Here is a 23,542-nt window from a genome sequence, read left to right as displayed (position 1 = left end):
ATAATACTTTGACAACATTGTTCACAGCAGCAACATGGGAGTCAGAGATGCATCCAACCTTCTTCGCCATGCTGTTCCCACTCCATTTGAGCGTTGTGTCCAACCATTTCAGCGATTTTCCTGCTTTCTCCGCTTAGGGTCTGCTGGAAAAATCCTTGAGTTTCCCATTGACTTCCATTATAGTCGTTACTTGAATTGAGCCTATCCAAACATACGACCTGCTCAATTCGAGTACCGAGCACTCAAGCATTTTAGTGCTCACTCATCACTACTAGTGAACTTTGATAGCATGACAAATGTCGCGGCCAAAGTAGCCGTGTAGCCCCAGCCTTAAAGTTACCTGCTGCTGATCTGCTTCCAACCACAAATATGACAGCAGAAAATCGTCCACAATGATGATTTGGATGTGGATTTGATCAGAAATAATATCCCACATATACATGGTGATATTGTGGTGGATTTACTCTAGCCAAATCTGTGGTAGAAAATTGTGACACGTGAATAGACACTAAGATGTAATTACTTGAAAATTATCTGTGAAGTAGGAGGGTCTGTAAGAATGGATGAGGTTGTGCAAACATTAATCTTTACTAAGCCACAATATGTTGTTTTTTATAATTTGCATACATTGTTGAAATATAGAGAAAAATAAATTATGCCTTCTGGTAGCCTTTTAGTTTTACGCAATTTATACTTTTACCTCTTAAGCCCCTGCACATGCATACAGTCAAATAACATTGGCTGCTCCAGCCACCACTAGGGGGAGCTCACTTACAGTAGTAAAATATATAAATAGCATGCACTAAGTTCCAAATCCCACCCTGATGCATTCTCCATGTAGCCAGACCTGTATTAGCAATGTCTATGATGTCTATGCAGGGAGTCTGGAGCTCTGTGCCAAGAAATGGAGCATCCATGGCTATATATATATATATATATATATATATATATATATACATATATACAAACTTCACAGTATGACATTCTGTTCAAATACTTAAAATCATAGAGTGACAAGCTTTTATATATTAATGCTTGCATATTCTACTCATTTGCCCATTATATAGGTAATGGTGCATCTAAGCATAAGTGCTAGACTCCTGAACATACATGATATTCTGGCCTTAGAAGCTGTCACAGCCATTGTACTTCTCTATACAGCAAAGGAGATTAAGCACTGGTAATAAAGACCGCAAAGCCTGCACTATACAATGAGAGCATATGTATGTATATGCTATATGCCAACCCATGGCTTTCTAAAAGCCGACTTTGAAGAGTTAAAACCCTTATTATCCATTTTGCTCACCTGTCCTTACCTATTCCTTCTATTTTTTGATCACATTAAACAGTATGTCCATTTGAAAAAAAAAAACATCAAAATTCATTTTAATAAAGACCTTTCAAACACATTACACTGTCCATGTACCAAATCTAGAATGCTACCTATTAATGCACAATGAATGACCTTTCATACCACTAAACTCTGCACCAAACTCCCCATTTAACTGTTTCTTTGTACTAAGAGGTCTATTACTGAAATAAAAGGACCACTGCCCATCAGATGAAGGCTTTATTTATTCGGCATATGACTTTAGTCCTTGGCAGCAAAGAACATTTTAGAGGTATAGGATGGATAAAGCATTTGCTACATTACTATGCTATTACATTCAATGAAAAATGTCACCATGATGTCATAGTTACAGCCCCAGCAGATTAAGTCACTGCCTGGATGTTTATGGTCCTCTATAAAAGGCAGTGGTTTTTAGTATAGCACTGCATAAATTATGCCTTGCAGTAAATACATTAACCATTTCATAGCCTACAAAGGATAAATAAAACTAACTTTTATGGCAGTAATAAAAAAAAGATGGAGTCTTCCAATCACACTTGGATCAGCCATGTTTGCGACATGAAATATTGGCGAAGTTATAGAGTCCCTCTTCTGTGATTGTTGGGGAACTATAGTTATGGAACCAAAGAATGCAGATGTAAGTAGTAGGTAAATAATTTATCTTAAAAAGATAGATTTTTTTCCTGTTCACAGTTGCTTTTCCAAAGCAGAGGCTGCTGGATGTGATTTTACTAATGAGAGATGATATAGCTGGATGTTGATTAGGAAGCATTAATTATGGTCTTTCCTGTTGATGATGTGAGGAGCTTAATATAACACTCACATGTAGTCTTGAAACGATCTTGGCTTGAAAGGGATAGTCCTTCTTACAATAAAGATTTGACATCAAAAGCAGCATGAAAAATCCAACAGTAAGGAAGAAGAACCAAAGTTCTTTGCATTAACTAGAAATCTTTTCAACCAGCCAGGCACCCTATGCACTTAGAGGAAAGAGATGAAAGATCTCAGATCTAACCCCATCTCCTTGCACATGTCTGCACTACAGTGATTGGTAAACAGACTTTTCCACGGATTGTCACAACACCCTCATGTATCAAAGGGCAAGCGATCATCGATGCTTTTGTTTTAATTCAACAATGTTTTCTCTGTAGCACACACCAGCCTTAGCTGAGAGGGGATCCCCTTGGCAATTAAGTACAGGAGCTGGGCGATCAGGCAACTAATTACACGGATATGTTCTGCAATGCGTTGGTGTGTAACAATCCACAAGTTCCTCGGAAAGGTTTTCTCCCTCCTTTCTAAATATCAGTCCTTACCACTGAACCATGGGATGAATATATTTAAAAGGACACACTCCAAACTGTTGCAATACCTTCTTGATGCCAATCCAAGTTTCTGTTCTCATGGGTGAATAGACTCATGAAGTCTTCAGCAGAGTTAGTCTTCTGTCCATGTCTTCTTCACTGACACACTGAGGCTAGCAATGCTATGGCTCGGCATTTATGGAGTTAATAGCCCATCTCTGCACATCCAGCGTTTATGTACTTCAACCTTTATCCAGTGTGATCCTCTGTGTGCTGCTTCTTTTGCAGAGCATTCACATGCTTCATGTGTGTCACTGGCTTGCCATCAGCATCTGTGGACCACCCTGATCTCTCACACCTAGTGTCCCAGCTTTTAGGCAGGCAGCCCTGTAGCTTATGTGCCTGGCAGCCTCCTGATTTTCTCTTTTGACTAAGATGCTCCAGTGTTCCCCATCTGAGCTCATCTCTCCATCGCTCAGTGTTTTCACCAAGACTATATTGAGTGGTGAGTCTCTGCAATCACGTGGTAGGAGAAGGAGGGGGGTCCTCCGCAGTTTGCTGTTTGTTGGGTCTCAGACACACATAGAGTGTTGGAGAGAGCTGCAAGTCTGTGCTTTCCCTGTCTAAGCTTTCTAAGCTGTATTGTATAGATTGCAATCCAAATCCTATCAGGATCTACCCTGCTTTGTCTTTCTTCTCTACCCTCACTATCTGGAGAGCATTTTCATCATTCTTGTCTCTGTACTCCAACAAATCCGAGCTGATGTGCTGTTTGAAAGGCTGGAAATGGAAGTGTTGATGCTCTGCTTTCTCCCCTGGATATTTCAGTGTTTGTCAGTACGGGCGGACTCCATCATCCACATTGGTAAGAAGAAATAATAATAATGATGATGATAATGATGATAATCACTAGGATGGGGGGCAGAGATCTGTCTCCTTAAACCACCACAAGGCTGCAACCAACTCCTACTGAGATATGCTGCAACAGCCCAGCTAAGAAAACTTGTATGTGTGTGTGCTGAGGTTAGGGGTTAATGCTATTGATTGCAGCTTGTGATGGGCACCTATCTGCATGGAACAGGTTGGAAGAGATGGTAATGTCTGCATAGCACTTTCATAGGGTCTGATTTTGAGATCATCACAAACTTGTTTGCTTATGTCCAACTGTAAATCTATTGTCTGCCAGCACCATGGACAGCGACTATAGCACTGGGGAGGCTGGAAGCGCTAGGAGCCAAGTTTGGTGGGCAGAGGCCAGAGGCTTATCACAAGCGAAGATTACTGGTCCTAATGATTCTGTCTTTTTAACATGACCGCAGCCAATAATGGATAAAAGCTCAATGCTGTCATCCTGAATCTAGGACTGACAAAGGCAGCATGTAGGTCTGAGTGTGGGATAGACACCTACCAGGAGGTAACTTTCATCATATAGAGAGGGTATAATAAGAAGCTTTATAGCAGATGTGGTTATCAGGGATTGAATAGAACAAGGGGGGAGGGGATGAAAGGCTGCATGTGTGCTGCCTGCGATGTATGGATGAGAGACAGGCAATGAGACTGCAGGCTTATAGGAAAGATACAGAGACTAATGCAGATTAGATCTAGCCAAAAACCGACAGACACGACTAAGATGCACATAGATATGGCAGCTTAGCTCAGAGCCAGGCGCCTGGCACAATGAATCCAACAAGGTAATACTGATGTCACATACAGCAGATGGCATACCTAATCTAAGAAGACTGAAAGCAAAACATAAGGGCAAGTGATATACCCAGAGGAATGCCTAAAGGGGGTGATAGTGGATGTGGGTCACATCATCCCAGGCTTATGGATTAGTGACTTGCCATGCTGAAACCACGAGTGGATGTAGGGAGCCTGTCCAAGCACACAGCATTGCGGATCTATTAAATAAGACTGGATGAACTTTGAAGGCTGCACTCCTCAAATAAAGGAGCTATTAGCTGATCCCCTCTCCAGCACTAGTAACATTGCGGTTACCAATGCCACTGTATGGCATTGATCTAGAACTCCAGAGCACTATTACACCACTGTATGGCATTGCTCTAGAACTCCAGACCACAATTACACCACTGTATGGCATTGTTCTAGAACTGCAGAGCACTATCACACTGCTGTTTGACATTGCTCTAGAACTCCAGAGCTATATTACACCACTGTATAGCATTGCTCTAGAACTCCAGAGCACTATTACACCACTGTATGGCATTGCTCTATAACTCCAGAGCACTATTACACCACTGTATGGCATTGCTCTAGAACTCCAGAGCACTATTACACAACTGTATGGCATTGATCTAGAACTCCAGAGCACTATTACACCACTGTATGGCATTGATCTAGAACTGCAGAGCACTATCACACTGCTGTTTGTCATTGCTCTAGAACTCCAGAACTATATTACACCACTGTATAGCATTGCTCTAGAACTCCAGATCGCTATTACACAACTATATGGCACTGCTCTAGAACTCCATAACACTATTACACCAATGTATGGCATTGCTCTAGAACTGGAGAGCACTATTACTCCAATGTATGGCATTGCTCTAGAACTGGAGAGCACTATTACTCCAATGTATGGCACTGCTCTAGAATGCAAACTCCAGGCCATTATGACACCACTATATAGCATTGCTCTTGAACTCCAGAGAACTATTACACCAATGTATGGCATTGCTCTAGAACTCCAGAGCACTATTACACTACTGGATAAGTTTGCCGGCTGAAACAGGGTGTGCACACAAGCTTCTACAGCATGTCATACTGTGGGGGCCTGCACTCATTAAACCTCCATTGTAATATTGCAGAACAGTAGATTGCAATGCTGAGACCCCTGTCTCAATTGTTAATGTCCCCTTATGATATCACTGCACAGCTGTTTGCTGTGATGAGACCCCTTGTAATAATACTGCATAGTTCTAGACATGTCCTTGTAATATTACTGCACAGCTATGACTACACCGTGGTCTTCAATAAGGAGAACCTTTGTGGAAGAGACCTCTTTTAATGTCAGTGCACATTAGCTTCACTGATAGATCCCTGTGTAATATTCTATTACTACACAGTTGTCTTCTATAACTAGAATCCTTGTGGAGGAGACCCCCTTTTAATGTCAGTGCAAAGTGTTGCAGAGTGATGAGACCTTCTGATAATCTCACTGCACATTTGTCTTCACTGATGAGATCCATGGGGTTTCAGGCTATCACTGACAGATTGTGTAAGCGCTAAGTATGTAGTTGTCATCCAGATCTGGGCTGTCAGTGTCTCTGGCCGCTTGTGACCAGAATTCCACCCCTTAGAATATCAGAAAAGCACTCCATATTTCTCCTGCTGTCTCCATGCCTCTCTCTTATCCACCTTGCATGATTTACACATACAGAGTGAATGAGCTATGCTTTATAAATGACAGAACTGAGGCCACACTTCAATAAAACCTCAGCCCCCATGGAGGCATTAACAGAGCATTAATATGGAGAAATGTACTGCATGCTCCACATTTCATATACCTGCTCCATGTGCTGTAATGGATTCATTGCACTATTAGTTAGCGTACAGTCCAGTATTTTCTGCTTTGCATTTTGCATTCAAACCATGTTTGCCCTAGGAATACTGATGGGACTGCCATATATTATACTGTATACTGCTATGTGGCATAAATGGAAGTTCTCCAGGATCTGGTTATATTGATGGGGTTAACTTGAGATTCAACATTGCAGCAATGAGTTACAATGTACTTAATATTTTACTGTGCAGTGAAAGCTGTAAAGAAACCATTTAAATTGAGTTTATATGTCAATGGCTTCAGCAACCCTTTATGTAACTAATAAGTTCCTTGTAGGGCAGCTAGCCCTCATAGAAAAGGTCATCAGCTGATAGATTGCAGCAGCTGCCCACTGCTGAGAAGGCCAGCAGCCCACCACTGCACATTGGTGACTACCTGCATCCCCTCTCATGCAGCGATGAAGGACCACTCATGGATTCTTTATTCCACAACAGGTGCAATATTTGAAGAAAATGCAGCAAAGGACAATGAAATCTTTCAGCTGGCCGTGTCAGATCTGAATCTCAATGATGACATTTTACAAAGCGAAAAAATTGGACACACTATCAAGATTATAGAACCTAACAATCCCTTCCAAGCTGTCCAGGAAGGTAAGTGTGCAGTGTGTAAGAGCACTTGGAAGGCCACTTTTATAAGGAACAATTAGTATGATGCTAATAATTGCAAGCTACTTTCTGCAAAAAGGTTGTAAAAAACCTATTCAGCTATTGTCCTTAGCTGTAGGTGTCTATACTGTATGATTCACATAGCACAGACCTTGATTGTATAGATGAAGGGTGTTATGTGTATGTGACATCATTTCACTTTCCTGGGGATTCACAGCTGCAGAATGTCCCTATGGCAGAATGGCAGTGTATGTCACAAAGGAGGTATTGTGTTTTCACTTTCTTAGGATGAAAGCTTGTCGAAACTTTTCTTCTGCCGCTAGTGGGCGCTGTGTTACCAGAAAAGAGAGTTTGTAAATGATGATCCTGCACTCTCCAATGTTCTGATTTATGGTCTCTCCTCCAGTACCAATCACTTGTCAGTTATTTATTGTCAGTCTTTGAAGGGTTAACTAGGTTTGACAACAGCGAGTGAGGCTGTGCCTTCCTGGTTTGTGTTGCTGTGGCATTTTTAGTGCAGGATTGCATTAATGAATTACCAAGACTCTGGAATTGATTATTCCTTTTTCGTCGGTTGTTATTGGAAACTTAGGCATTGAGCAAATAGAAAATGATAAATCATTGGAGGATCCCTCATCGCTTCACACTGGAGCAATCAGAAGTGCTTGCCAAGCTTTTTCTGCTCCAAAGGTAGAAAGTGGATTGGTTCAAGGTCACTTCTTAAAATACTGCATTTAGTATAGTAATGGTATTAGTTCGGGCAGCTTTTATTTCCTCTATTCACTATACATCAGAAATACCATTTCAAAAGGCTCAAAATGACACACAATGCTTTCCTTTGTGTTATCCTAAGAGGTTGAACAAATAAATACATTTATAGATAGCCTTGTAAGTGTTTCCCTGTATTTTCTCATTTACTGTTACTTTTTTTTATTCTAGTAATTCAAAGTAATTCTCTAGTAAAGAAAACTTTGTGCCATGTTAAAAGTAAGCATATTACCCCCGGCACACCATAATAAATGACAAACTCTACTCTGCCACACTGGCAAACTCAGCCCTGCAACCTCTGCGTATGGAAACTTTTGCAATTTCTATGTTAATCCACTTTCTCCCAATACAAGTAAATTGAAAGTTGTGCTACTATTGTACAACTGTTACTTTCTTAGGCAGTTACCATTGACATGTAAAGGATATGATTGCAGCACATCATTATGTGTATGAAAGATGCCTTTTTGCTACTTATTTGGCTCCAAGAATCATGCCATGCAATCTATTTAGTTACCATAGAATATTAATATGTAATTGTCGTTACGAAAGATCATGCAATGTATGATACTGTTAGTATTTACATTTAGCTTATGCTTACGCACAGAGTATAGCTTCCCAGAAGGAATCTATAATATTAAAAGGGTTGTTTCATCTTTTTAAATGGATACAATTTCAAGGTGTGTGTAAACAAGCAACTTGGCAATATACCTGTTATTATAAATACTTTATGTTCTCAAGAATGGAGGGATTTTTAATACTATAGTGTACGGCCCATTGCCAAGGTTACCATCCACCTAAAAGGAGGCTGGTCTCCTAGGCAGGGAGTGCGCACTTGCACTTTGTTTGCTATATACTGTAGTTTGCAAGTGCTGCTCTGACGCTGGCTGGATTGGTAGATCTGGTCAAGTAGTGTCCATGTGCTTCTCCCTTGCTACAGAGGAAAAGCTGCCTGTGCTAGCAGCATTGGAGAACGCTCAGTATAGGCCATCAGCTCAGTCATGCTGCCAGCGTGAGCGGTCAGTTATCTAGAGTGCACCGCCCCCCAGCGAGCAGGAAGCCAGGGGGCAGGAAAGGTGTGAGCACCAGAAGACAAGAGTTGAGACAACCTTAAAGTTTATAAATATTTTGCTTCTCTTAGTTTTTAGTTTTCTTGTGTGTGGGTGTGTGTATGAGTGTGTGTACGTATGTGTTTGTGGGTGTATATGTCTGTGTGTGGGAGTGTGTATGTGAATGGGGGGGTGCGTATGTATGTGTGTGTTTACATGTGTGTGTGGGTGTGTGTGTGTATGTGGGGGTGTGTGTGTATTAGTATGGGTAGGTGTGGTTTGGGTGTGTTTATGAGTGTATATATATATATATGTATGAATATATATGTGTGTATGTGTGTATATATAAGTGTATGAATATATATGTGTGTATGTGTGTATAAGTGTGTTTGTGTGTGGATATATGTGTATGTGGGGGGTGTATGAGTGTGGGTAGGTGTGGGTGTGTATGAATATGTATATGTATGTGTGTGTATGTGTGCGAGTATGTGTGTATATGTATATGTGTCAGTATAGTAGATAATTAAGCTGCACTCATCTTCTTCATATAATAAAAGTCCTGTATTTCATCTTGTCATAAAAAACAGTGGAAAGCAGGGAGTGCGGGGAGGGGAGAGGAGTCGGGTGCAGCCGTTCTGACACAATCAAAGCTTTAGACTTAGAATGCAGTGGAGCTGAGAAAGCTAACCCCACCTCCACCAGGCTCTGCATATACAATGGCCATACACAGTGAGGTGCTTAGTTGCTGGACTAGTCTAGCAATGTTAATCTCTTAGTGATAAATCCTTCACAGTTAGCAAACTACAGCCCGCACTTTGACGAGTGACACATTCCCGAATTATGTGTCTCAGGGTATGTGCACACGGTCAGGAGCCGCTGCGGGTTTTAAGCTGCGTGTCTATGCAGTGTCAAATCCGCAGTGGCCAGATGTTACAGCATAGTGGATGGATTTCTAGAAATCCCATGCCCACTATGCGTATCTGGGCACCTGGGCTCACCCGCGAAAACTGACATGTGGCACGTCTTTCAGATCCGCAGCATGTCAATTTCTCTTGCGGGTCCACATGTGAACTTTCCCCATAGACTAACCTCTATGAGGAAAGCCCACAGGTGAAAAAAAAATGGCGCTGCTCATTTGCATAATAAGCGGAAGCCGCCGGCTGCTATTCCGCAACGTCGGGGCCGCAGGCTGGTACGCATCGTGGGCACATGCCCTCAGTCTCTATCGCCTGCTGTCTTCAGATTACACAGCAAAGACTTGCCAACAGATTCCCTTTTAAAATACTGATTATAGGAGGTTGTGGTACATTGATTCATATCATACTCTAGATGTGACATATTTAGGACAAACAGGAAGACATTCCTGCAATTTTTTTCTGCCTTGGGTATGTTCACAAATTAAGTATTTATTGCAGAAATTTCTGCACCATTTCTGAATCACTTTTCTCAGGAAGAAAAACAAAGAGTAAAATACTGTATAATCGTTTTGGGCGCATTTTAGATGTATTTTTTTTACATGCCTTTTTGTTGCAGATTTTTCCACACTCATTAGTATGAGTGAAATCTGCAGCAAAAAAAGCTGAAAGATTTAAATCTGCACCAAATCTGCAAGTCAAAAATAAGCAACATGTGCACGAGACTTCAGGATTCTCATTCACTTTGCTGTCACTAGGAAATCCTTCAGGTTTTAGGACAAATCTGCGATGAAATGCGACAAAAACTGAACAAATCTGCAATATGTGCACAGGCTCTTACATGTGTGAACATAGCCTAAAAAATATTGGCAATCCATATAAGTCCAAATTTGCACCGGACTGTTTTTCAACCATGTTTGGATGCAAAATGTTTTAACAAGAAAATATACAACCATTATAGAAATAATTAAGCCCATACTCTACTACTATTTGCCTTTGATTTTAGGGAGGCAGCGTTTTTTTGCACTGTATTAAACACCTTTTTATATTTAGCTGAGACATGTGTTAGCTCAGCCTAAATATTCTGTAAAGGAGCCGTACCAAATTTAAACTAAGCGGCCCACCCTATTATATCTAACAAAATAGGAACTGGAAAAGGGCATTCCAAATGTCAATACTGCTGCAGGTCTATATTCCCATATAAAATACCAGCAAGTAACTCGGTACATAATTATGGACATTTTAAGGGGACCAATTAGTGTATTTTTAGCTGTGGTGGCATGCTGGTAGTATTAGGTTCCCAACATCTGGAAAGCCACAGATTGTAGAAAACTTGTTCAGGATGAGAAATATCTTAAAATGTATTTGTTCACTTATCATAATTGTTATCATAGTCAATGAAATCACAATTCTTTAGTCTTTTCTCCAGTTTGCTTTACCATAAAGAGAGACACTTTTGAGCAGCAGACGCTAAATGTACAGTAGGTCTTCTTATCAAAGTTCCTGATGTCTGAAACAGAGTGCATGTAATTTCCCGGCCAACATGCTCTAGGCATTGATATCAGATAAGTACATTGTAAATTTATTAATGCCCTAAAAAGATGGCTCCATTAGCTCATCCATAGATATAATATTTAAATGTGAACTTAACAAGCAGTGTATTGGTGAGCCCCATAAAGACATTGTTACAGGTGAATAGTATGCAACAGATTATACTGTTGTAGTAGTGGCATCTCTGCAGCATATACTCCATTGTCTCTTTAAGTGTTCTCCATATGTATTTCATTTCATATTGAGGACAGATGTTGGTGTTATCTAATGGTAGTTGCAGGATATCTTTAACATATTGTTACCTTAAGGCGATAGTTATGAGGATATTTATATAAGAAACATATGTTATTTTAGAGCAATGTTTCATTCATTTGTGACAGTTATGTTGAGAGCTGGGCAGGAGGCAGCAACAGAACAGAAGTTATGCTTAAAGACGCCCTTCAATCTATATTTTTTTATTAAATCTGTGTATATGTGCATGTAATGTAGTGTGAGTCTATTAAAGGGGTTTTCCCATAAACGAAAGTTAACTTTAATCAATAGATCTAGGAATAATAATAACTTACACAATTGGATGTGTTTAAATAAAATGTTCCTGTGCTGAGATAATCTTATACATGTCCCCCTGCTGTGTTCTGTGTAATGTCTGTGTCTCACCGTGCAGGAACATGGTCTGATCATACCACATCTCCTGGACAGGGGAGGAAGTAAAAGAGTATACAGACAGGACAGTACAGGATCACAGCTGATTCTTTTTGTGAGGTAAAACATTTCACTGCCTGTTTTTAAACAATGGTTTACCTCAAAGAAAGAATCAGCTGTGATTCTGTGCTGTAATGTCTGTATACTCTTTTGTTTCCTCCCCTGCCCAGGAGATGTGGTATGATCAGACCATGTTCCTGTATGGTCAGACACAGCCATTACACAGTACACAGCAGGGGACATTTATAAGATTATCTCAGCACAGGAACATTTAATTTAAACACATCCAATTGTGGGAGTTATTATTATTCCAAGATCTATTGGTGAAAATTAACTTTTGTTTGTGGGAAAACCCCTTTAATATACTCACCTACCGCCTCCTCAGGGATCTAGCGCCGTTCTTCTCTGAGTGATGTCACCACTTTGCAGACTGTGCTGGTCATGCATAGCACAGCGTAATCCTGAAGTGACTTTTACAATGTAAGCCTATGGACAGTCAGAATGAGGCTCCATAGGCTTACATTGAAAAAGAGACTTTCGGCTCACACATAGACCACAAAGTGTGCTGGATAGTCTCAATTGCTGTGACATCACTGAGCAGAGGAGAAGAACGGCGCTGGACACCAGAAAAAGTGCCGGTAGGTGAATATAAAAATATACTCACACTACAATACATACACATATACACATGTTTAATAAAATAAAAAGATAGATCGAATGATAATCTGCAAGTAAATGGCTTTAAATCCACTTTATCTGGCTTACTTGAGCAGCAGCTACAAGGAGAAAATGAACTTATGTTTTCCCTGCAGCTGCTTGTTTCCGGTCACCACTCACTACACATTCACTGCTCACTGCACAGTGAGCTCACTGTAATCACTCCCCTGCACACTGATTGACAGCCTGCTCTGCACACATATGCTGAATATGCACACTGCACAGCAGGCTGTCAATCAATGTGCTGATGAGTGATTACAGCCGCACACACTGTATAGTGAGCGATGACTGCAACTGCTCTGTGCACCGGCCTGACAGCTGAAAGTGAGCAGCTGCAGGGAGTGTAAAACTGTATATTTTCTCTGTAGCTGATGCTGCAGTAAGTCAGCCAGACATGGGTTATATATGCTATTTAGGTGCAGATTATCTCTATAGATGCTGGTAAATAAAGCCTTGCTTCAAAGATGAAAATTCAACTACTAGGAGAATTAAGCTAGGGCCTTATGCATATGGCCATATTATGGCTCAGAGCTTTATGGAGCCCATGATACAGCACCCATGGAGGTATATTGACCTATACTTTACTCATCTATGCCTCTCACTTCATACAGATGCATATCTTTTTTTCCTGACTAATTCATGTGGAATCTAGAAAAAATTAAATGATGACATGTTACAGTCTCTCATAGAAGATAAGTAGTAAATTGACAAATCTGTCAGACAGAAGTCTTATATAGCAATTCCTTGACAGATGGCCTCATGTAGTCTACGGTTTGCATTGTTGATCACTCTCTGTTCACATTAGAGTCTTTTAATTTTATTGCTCTGCTCAATCATAGTAGCAGAACAACAAAATTAACTGCAGTTCCTGACTCCTTACATGTCAGACACCTATGGCCCCCGACAGACCCCACTGCCTATAATAGCATCATCGGGATTGCATGGGGCCTGACATTTTAACAGATAAAACTAAGCAGCATGAACCTAAGATCAAAACAAAATGAGCAAATACCCTGTAGTAAATAAGTAATAATAGTTCATGTAAACAACATAGGGTATTAGTTAACACTGATAAAAGAAGCATAAACGCCATCCCACCACGACAAGGTGTACCCATTCGGGACAGTAGCTAACTCTTGTAGTCCCCCTCACTATGTGTCAGCAGACATAAAACTAGATAAGGGCCGGGCAGGATCGGATTTCGGCTATGTAGTGTGTTTGTCTGTGGATTGGGTCCCGGCTATGCAGTATGTTTGTCTGTAGATCGGGTCTCGGCTATGTAGTGTGTTTGTCTGTGGGTCGGGTTTTGGCTATGTAGTGTGTTTGTCTGTGGATTGGGTCCCGGCTATGCAGTATGTTTGTCTGTAGATCGGGTCTCGGCTATGCAGTGCGTTTGTCTGTGGATCGGGTTTTGGCTATGTAGTGTGTTTGTCTGTGGATTGGGTCCCGGCTATGCAGTATGTTTGTCTGTGGATCGGGTCTCGGCTATGCAGTATGTTTGTCTGTGGATCGGGTCTTGGCTATGTAGTGTGTTTGTCTGTGGATTGGGTCCCGGCTATGCAGTATGTTTGTCTGTAGATCGGGTCTCGGCTATGTAGTGTGTTTGTCTGTGGATCGGGTTTTGGCTATGTAGTGTGTTTGTCTGTGGATCGGGTCTCGGCTATGCAGTATGTTTGTCTGTGGATCGGGTCTTGGCTATGTAGTGTGTTTGTCTGTGGATCGGGTTTTGGCTATGTAGTGTGTTTGTCTGTGGATCGGGTTTTGGCTATGTAGTGTGTTTGTCTGTGGATCGGGTTTTGGCTATGTAGTGTGTTTGTCTGTGGATTGGGTCCCGGCTATGCAGTATGTTTGTCTGTGGATCGGGTCTCGGCTATGCAGTATGTTTGTCTGTGGATCGGGTCTTGGCTATGTAGTGTGTTTGTCTGTGGATCGGGTTTTGGCTATGTAGTGTGTTTGTCTGTGGATCGGGTTTTGGCTATGTAGTGTGTTTGTCTGTGGATCGGGTCTCGGCTATGCAGTATGTTTGTCTGTGGATCGGGTCTTGGCTATGCAGTATGTTTGTCTGTGGATTGGGTCCCGGCTATGCAGTATGTTTGTCTGTAGATCGGGTCTCGGCTATGTAGTGTGTTTGTCTGTGGATCGGGTTTTGGCTATGTAGTGTGTTTGTCTGTGGATCGGGTTTTGGCTATGTAGTGTGTTTGTCTGTGGATTGGGTCTCGGCTATGTAGTGTGTTTGTCTGTGGATCGGGTTTTGGCTATGTAGTGTGTTTGTCTGTGGATCGGGTTTTGGCTATGCAGTATGTTTGTCTGTAGATCGGGTCTCGGCTATGTAGTGTGTTTGTCTGTGGATCGGGTTTTGGCTATGTAGTGTGTTTGTCTGTGGATTGGGTCCCGGCTATGCAGTATGTTTGTCTGTGGATCGGGTCTCGGCTATGCAGTATGTTTGTCTGTGGATCGGGTCTTGGCTATGTAGTGTGTTTGTCTGTGGATCGGGTTTTGGCTATGTAGTGTGTTTGTCTGTGGATCGGGTTTTGGCTATGTAGTGTGTTTGTCTGTGGATTGGGTCTCGGCTATGTAGTGTGTTTGTCTGTGGATCGGGTTTTGGCTATGTAGTGTGTTTGTCTGTGGATCGGGTTTTGGCTATGCAGTATGTTTGTCTGTAGATCGGGTCTCGGCTATGTAGTGTGTTTGTCTGTGGATCGGGTTTTGGCTATGTAGTGTGTTTGTCTGTGGATCGGGTTTCTCTATGTAGTGTGTTTGTCTGTGGATTGGGTCTCGGCTATGTAGTGTGTTTGTCTGTGGATCGGGTTTTGGCTATGTAGTGTGTTTGTCTGTGGATCGGGTTTTGGCTATGCAGTATGTTTGTCTGTAGATCGGGTCTCGGCTATGTAGTGTGTTTGTCTGTGGATCGGGTTTTGGCTATGTAGTGTGTTTGTCTGTGGATTGGGTCCCGGCTATGCAGTATGTTTGTCTGTGGATCGGGTCTCGGCTATGCAGTATGTTTGTCTGTGGATCGGGTCTTGGCTATGTAGTGTGTTTGTCTGCGTTTCAGGTATTTCTCCTCCTACACAATCCATTCTGTACAAATTTGGTTATGGCAGATATAAAAATAACCCCAGAATCTCATATAAAGCTTCTGGCTTCAACTGCCCACAATTACTACTTGCAATGACAATAGGTCCTGCAGAGAGATTATAATTTTATTTTTTCAGAATGGTTTTCGTGTCTTACTCCAAGAATAACTCATCAATGTTGTATTTGCAAAAGGCTAAGCAATATTTGGGGATTGTGTCGAGAATTATAGAGCTTTTCTTGCCCCAAGTTTCATTTATGTGAATATTTTTTTTCCGGTGAGTCCCCATTTTATCTTTAAGTCACAACCACCCATGACATTGGAGCCGAGCTGTCACAATCCCACTGTGAGTCAGCATGGGAAATGCCGCAACTGTCCTCTGCATTGTACAATGATAATATAACTAAGTATCACGGTCAGGAGTCACCACAAGTCATAACTGGACTATTATGTGTGGGCAGCACAGTCACTGAAAGAGGAGGCAACAGGAGCACGCTCTGGAGAAAATACATAGCAGCAGGGGGCAATATTACATCGCCATTGTAGAAAAAAAAGTTGTGCAAGTAGAAATAGATTTATCATTGAACAACTATGCCCTTAAAGCATGTGCTCTGTTCTCCATCTCGCCATATTTGAAGCACCTTGTAATACTTTCTTAGCATCTGCTTTGCATTCATGGACTAAATATAGCACCTATTGTATGACGTAGGGTGATCATGACAATCATTACAGTCTGCAGCTGATTTTTTATATAATTGTTCTAGTTAGTTACAGAACTGTGTGTGAATTAATGAGCTCTATAGGGTGGTGTGCTGCGTATGTTGCCATACACCTCCCGAGAACACCAGTGTATACAATCCATGATACATCTCCGTTCTTCCGAGCCTTGGGCCTTAGCAATACAGTTAAACATCATTAAGTTCTGCTTCACATGTTTAGTAACTCAATGTTGGTAACATTTTCGAATAAAAATTAATGAGTGCAGTTATGAGAAAAGCTTATATTGTGTCATGATACTAATGAAGATGAAGTAAACCGCAGTCTTACCATCCCAAGAATAATTGCCATCAGAAAAGACATGCACACTATCCTCTCTGTGACCTCTTATTAATAGGTACTTTAGTATTTGCAGTAACTCAAAACATCTCTAATCACTACAGTATTCTCTATTTTAGTACATTCAGTGATGTTTTCTCATGTATTATCAAATTCCCACAGCAAGAATGATGCCACTGGGAAAGCAAAAGAAAAGTACTTGGTTATTGCCATTAAGTATTAATGAAAGAATCTGAATTTTACAAAAAATTGCGGTTAAGAGACCAATGAGATACAACATGGAGCATTATTGTAGTTCTGTGTAAGAAGTGTAATAGATACACCCTAAAGGAGTTTTCTGGCTAAAATGTTTCACCTATCCTGTGATAACTTGTTAAAGGGAATCTGTCAGAAGGTTTTTCCTATTTAATCTAAAAGAAGCATAATGTAGGGGAAGAGACCCTGATTTCAGAGATGTGTCACTTATTAGGCTGTGTGCTATAGCTTCAATACAATCAGTGTTTAATCAGCAGAATATTATCACTGCAGGACTAGGTCTCACATGCAAGCCAGTCAGTCTAATCAGTGTAACCACATCCCCACCATTGATTGGCAGCATGCTGACAATGTACAATGTACACAGAAAGCTGCCAATCAGTGGTGTGGTCGGGGTTATACAGAGCTCAGCATTCTAAGCTCTGCTACACCTACAACAGAGAAAACAGGGATTCTATCAAAACTACACCAAGCAGTCCAGTGAGTGACACATCACTGGAATCCGGCTCTCTGCCCTTACATAATGCTGCTCTGCTGGCATATTACTTAGCAAAAACCTGCTGACTAGTTCCCTTTAATCAGTGGGGGAGTGGGGCCAGCTTCAGGGACCTGCCCTGGCCAGCAGAACAGGGAACTTTTATCCCCATTAGATTGGAGCGGCTCAACCGATGGTCCATTCATTTACTGCAGTGCTGCCAAGCGCTCTGATCACCTTTTTTCTGGCTGTCCCATTGAGAATGAATGGAGGGGAGGGGTGGTCGGCCATCTGACCTGCCACTCCATTTTGTAAAAGGGATAAAATTTCCCCATTGGGGATAAAAATTCCCCGATCTGCCTAGTGATCACCAACCAATCAGCAAGATAACCCTTTAACTTTGTTAATATTCAAGCATCTATGAAAAAATTGAGCAATTTTTTCAAAATGAAAATGACCTATAATTTTTGTATCTACAGCTCCTATTTAGAACTATGTGTCTCTACGGTAACAAACTACATAAAGTATAGTAACAGACTATGGCAAACTGTGTAGTCTGATCCTGCAGTCATACTCCCTTCCATTTACCTTCTAGTTTTTAATATATCAAAATGTAATCTACTAAAGTGTGACTGTAAGATGAATACAAAGTGTGTCAATTGTTACCATGGAAACACAGTGATCTGTATAGAAGCTGTAAACACAAAGCAATAGTAAGTTCCAAAAATCAAAACTGTTTGTAAAGTTTTTGTGGATCAAAATATGGTTGCAAAGCTGGGCCCAGCCTTCATATAAGAACATCCTGAAATGTACTATAAAGAGTTAATCAGTATGTGACTCAGTAAATGACAGATCTGTTTTCACTGAAGACAGATATTACCGCTGAATGAACAGTAAATGATCGTCAGTCCGGCAGGTGAGAAAGGCAGACTTATTTAATAAGATATTTTACAAAGTTTATTATTTTCACATGCACTATCAATTTATTAAAATATATATATATATATATGGTTATTCTTCAAAGAAGGTTCTGAACATTTCTGACATCCAGTAATACATGGCTCCTTGGTCTTGACGTCAGTGCTGGAAAAATATGTTTTAAGAAACAGATTATTTCTACCATGTTATTATATTATTTGTAGCTTACATCTATGTTGCTCAGAGCTGAATGCAAAACAGTTCTGTTTTCAGTGCTGCGCTTATATAAATATGCAATTTTGCTTGTATTTCAGCACTGTCAACAAAAAAGAATTTTACGCTACCAGCTGCGTATGGGATCACACCGACAGTCAGGGGATCACATGTAACTGCAGATTTTCTCACAAGCTTACTGTTGTTAAAAGCTATTGCCCAGTGGGGTGAGCTCTTTTAACAATGTACCTCCTCTTGTCTTGTTAGATGAAACCGGGAGTTATGTGGGATTGCCACTGAGAAAGCAACAGCGTGATTGTGAATTCTGTCTGTCAGTCTAATCCATGATTAAGACTATCCTGTGGAAATACCTGTTTCTCTACAGAAGCAAATAGCACTTTCCATTTGCTATTGTTTCTTTTCTTTCAGTATGAAATAACAGGCAGTGTCAATTTTTTTGTTCAGTTTTTTTTTGTTTTTATACATTTTGTATTTTCTGGTTGCGTCCAATGGCAATTAACCTTTTCTATGTCAGATGGATGTCAAAGAGGAAAGAAAAACATTGTGGCCCCGTTTCAAAAAGACTCCAGTCCTAATGAGCCATATGCAGTAAAAAGACACACCTAATTCATAAAAGGGAACCTGTCACCAGTTTTTTTCGCTTATAAACTATGCCCATCACCTTTAAGATCATAAAAATGGGGTTCCTGCAACCTCTTTATACCCTCAGACGTGACCCTGCATACCTCAGAAAAAGTCTTTTATACTTGTACTGTGTTGTATGTATATTGCGCGGTCCGGTCCGATGGCTATCTCCACATTGTGATCAGTGCCGCTCAAACTCCGCCTAGTATCAGTGCATATAAGTTGATGACGTCTCTTCGTCATCTACATAGTGTCCGAATTCTCGTGCCTGTGCAGTAGAATCACCCGCTGCTCAAAAGGGCACAGTAAGGTGCGCCTGCGCAGCTCTCCGATTCCACTGCGCAGGCGCAAGACTTCAGGCACTATGTGGATGACAGAAAAACATCATCCATTTATAATAGGCGGCATTTAAAGGGACCGGGGCGGCGCTGATCACAATGTGGAGACACCCATGAGACCAGACCGTGCAATTGCCATACAGCGAGAGACTAGTATAAAACACTTTTTCCAAGGTTTGCAGGGGCAATTATGAGGATACAAAGGGGTTGCAGGAACCCCATTCTTATCTTAAAGGTGATGGACTTAGTTTTTAAACTGATGACAGGTTCCCTCTAAGAGGTGCATAACACAATAATGAATTCGGCACATCCTATCAGTAGGGTACGCCTGTCAGGGACTGGAGTAACATTTCTAGTATAAGGAATGAAACCAATTTTAATTAATTTGTCAGGCGGTCATTGCCATGTCCCATGCTCTGCCCATTTTAGTGGAGCTGTTCTAAACTGGAGTGAAAATGACAAAAGTCGCAAAATGTTTGTGACGCACCCCCTGGGCCATGTTTGGGGAATACCCGGAGCCGGATCTGTTGGGGGTAGTAGTCCTCGTGGCGGTGACCCGGTCCGTGCCCAGGGTGTCAAACTAAGTGGCAGAATTAGTATACGATGTTTTAGTGTTCGACTACGCCACCCGTTGAATGCGGTTATGAAACCGCCGCTGCAGGGCAGACCGCTGAGGCCGGTGGTACAGTTGTGCAGCGTGGGTAGTATAACCCCCAACGGGAGGGGTATGGCCTCAGGGCAGCAGACGTGGATGATGGGGATAGCGGATTTGCACGCAGGCACCAGGAACCACTCAGAGACGGTGCGGTATAGTTCAGGGTCTTTACTGGTGGCAAAGGTAGACCCTCCCGGGAGTACTGGCTAGCGATCGGGGCCTGGTCAGTCCGTGAGCAGACAGGATCTCCCCTGGCCAGGCGGAGTTGTAGGCCTCCCCAACTAACTGTACTCTTCTTGGCTACCTTGCTAGAAGCGGGTAAAAGTAGCCCACGTCCCTGAGTGTACCGTGTGGTGCTCACCCGTATGGCCGGTGACTCGGGGCCTTCTGGTAGCCTCCGCTCCACGACAGCGGTGCTGGTCCCTTGCGTGTGACCGTGCCTTTGGGTTTCTTGGCCAGAGGACCTGAAATCCCCTGCCGGTCGGTTTCTGCTGCTGGGTATGGAACAGTCCCCACAGCCTCGGACTCCGTGTCCGGTGTGATCTCTTCAGCCAAGGCGAGCTATCTAGCTTCCAGCCTCTGGCACTCACTCCTGCTCCTACAGAGCTCCTGTTGTCACTTTCCCTGCAACTGCTCCACACCAGACCAGACTGTGTCTCTGTCTCTGTCTGTGTTCTCTTCTAACCCCACCTCAGCCCCAGTTTATATAGGGGAAGTTCTTCCCCTCCCAGGACTGGGCAGGAGGTGTGGCATGCTTAGGATTCCTGACCAGGAGACCTCCCACCTGCTCACAGACGTAATATTGCTATTACTGTGGTAACCAGACCCCTGGGGTTCCACATTCCCCCCTAGTAAAATTTAGTACTCCGGGACTAAACATATTTTTGAAAACATAACAGGGTATAAACAGGAACAATACAATAAGGAAAAACATGTTAAAGTGGTCCGCAACCGGGTGCAATTTTTGAAACAAAAAGGGTGTCCATTTCACCAAAGAACAGGGAGCCGTAACCAGGTAGGGGTCTGTCCTGCCCCGAGTCTTTAACAGTCTTTAGTCCGTTCCTGGGTTACGCTCCAAACATATATACAATAGAGTTCTAGTAAATCCACAAAAGATACCTATAAAATAACTGGAAAAACATAATTATTTACAAGCAACAGTAAACAGGTAAATATTAATAAAACAGTCTAAACACTTTAGATCCTCCAACGTATGGGCAACTGGCCTCCAGTGGCTCTAGTGGACCTACAGAGCTCACTAACTGGTCTTGCACTACAGGGTGTAGGAGCTGTTAAAGGTAAGCTGGGCAGCTGTCTACAGACTCTTTGGCTCACTAGGGGCACGGCAGGCTCACTATAAGCAGAGGGTCGATTCTCCTGGTCTGCTTGTGTGGGGTCTTCTGCCTCCTGGACCGGCTGCTCTTCCAGCTCTACCTGTTTTTCCGTAGGCACTTGGGATGCTGGCTGGAGGAAGGTGAGGATGGGTACCACAACAGCGCCATTTACTTGTGTCCAAGACCGAGGTAAGTCTCAGAGTACAGTACTGACCATCTCTTCCCTTTCCTCTGCGGGTCGAGGGTTTTCGTGATCTTCTTCAGGGTTTCGTAGTTGCTCGGGACACTTCTTCAGGTGATCTCGGGAGACAATGGCTGTGGTTTCTCCTCCATCCTTACTGATTGTGCAGACTTTCGGGTTTTCATGGCTTGATGGCAGTACGGTGTACGGGTCCTTCTCCCACTGGTCGTCCAACTTGTGGAGCCGTCTTTTCCTCTTCAAGACCTGCTCTCCAGGTACCAGGGGAACAGCGGGAGCATGCTGGTTGTAAGTCTTCTCCTGTCTTTCTCTTGCTTGACAGAGACTTTGCTCAACGCTCTCCTGTACTTTCCGGTACTGCTGCTGCCTCTCTGTGTCCCAGTCTGCTTCTGGTGAAGTGTCCTCGGGTGTCAGGACTCCCATATCCAGATCAACAGGCAGCTTAACAGGTCTTGCTCTCATTAGGTAAGCCGGGGTACAGTTGGTAGAACCTACAGGGATGTGGTTGTATAGGTCCACCAGATCAGGCAGTTTCTCAGGCCACAGACTGCGTTCTTCCAGGGGCAATGTTTTCAGAAGGTCTATCACCACCTGGTTCATCTTCTCGCAGAGTCCATTGGTTTGCGGATGATAGGGTGTTGTTCTTATCTTCCGGCAGCCATACAGAGTGCAGAACTCCTGGAAGACTTCCGCTTCAAAGGCAGGTCCTTGGTCCGTCAGCACCTGCTCTGGGTATCCGTGTGGATGGCAGAAGTGCTGCTGGAAGGCTCTAGCTGCTGTTTGAGCCGTTAAGTCCTTGACGGGGACTACAACCAAGAACCGGGAGTAGTGATCCACGATGGTTAACGCATAGACGTAGCCACTTCTGCTGGGGGTCAGTTTTACATGGTCCAAGGCTACCAGTTCCATCGGCTGCCTGGTGACGATGGACTGCAGGGGAGTCTTCTGGCTGGCACGGTCCTTCCTTCTTAGGTTGCATGGGCCACAGTCTCTGCACCACCTCTCGATGGTTCCTCTCATGCCTACCCAGTGGAATCGCCCGCGCAGCAGGAACTCCAGCTTTTTCCATCCGAAGTGCCCAGCTCCGTCGTGGTATGCCTCCAGTACCATAGCCGCGTCTCTTCTTGGCACCACTACTTGCCAGACCAGTTCATGCGTCCGGGAGTTAACCATTCTGCGGCACAACTTCCCCTTGTAAAGGAACAGTCGACTCTTCTCAGCCCACAGTTGCTTGGTCTCCTCCGGAGCGTCTGGATCAAGGCGGGCATCTGGCTGAGTCAGCATCTCCTTCACTAGTCGGACGGCGGGGTCACTGTCTTGCGTTTCCGCCCAGTTGTAATGAGGTAAGGGGTTGAACGTAGTGGAGTGCTTACCCCTTACACGGTGGGAATACTGGGTAGTCCCATGACGGTGAAACGCGGGGAGTTCAACTTCTTCCAATTCCTCTGGATCTTCCCCTACGTCCGGTAGGTTTGGCATTCTGGACAAGGTATCCGCGTTGATATTGGAGCGTCCTGCCCGGTATTTAATCATGAACTCATAGTTGGACAGGCGGGCCATCCATCTCTGCTCCAGGGCACCGAGTCTTGCAGTGTCCAGGTGTGTCAACGGGTTGTTATCCGTGTACACGGTGAACCGGGAAGAGGCGAGGTAGTGCTTAAAGCGTTCGGTGACTGCCCACACCACTGCCAGGAACTGTAGCTTGAATGAGCTGTAATTCTCAGGGTTTCTTTTGGTGGGTCGCAGTTTTCGGCTGGCATAAGCAATTACCCGTTCTCTCCCCTGCTGGATCTGGGACAGTACGGCTCCTAGCCTGATATTACTTGCGTCGGTGTAGAGG

At 42.9% G+C, this 23,542-nt stretch overlaps 1 protein-coding gene across 2 annotated transcripts in view; it reads left to right on the top strand.

Annotated features, from left to right (window-relative positions):
* The first annotated feature begins 3,199 nt into the window (after positions 1–3,199).
* The window catches only part of GRID1 (glutamate ionotropic receptor delta type subunit 1), a 1,896,881-nt gene continuing 1,876,538 nt past the window's right edge, over positions 3,200–23,542 (top strand). For both annotated transcript variants that reach the window (XM_073685862.1, XM_073685863.1), the window contains exons 1-2: positions 3,200–3,520; positions 6,673–6,828. In XM_073685862.1, coding sequence (XP_073541963.1) covers positions 3,442–3,520; positions 6,673–6,828 — 235 coding nt within the window. In that variant the 5' untranslated portion in view covers positions 3,200–3,441. The remainder of the gene's footprint in view (positions 3,521–6,672; positions 6,829–23,542) is intronic.

The sequence above is a fragment of the Phyllobates terribilis genome, unplaced genomic scaffold (assembly GCF_046119375.1).
Source record: "Phyllobates terribilis strain yellow unplaced genomic scaffold, ASM4611937v1 Scaffold_5__5_contigs__length_657084704, whole genome shotgun sequence".
NCBI lineage: Eukaryota > Metazoa > Chordata > Amphibia > Anura > Dendrobatidae > Phyllobates > Phyllobates terribilis.
The sequence above is the reverse complement of the archived record's forward strand: the minus strand, read 5'-3'. Positions and strand labels throughout refer to the sequence as shown.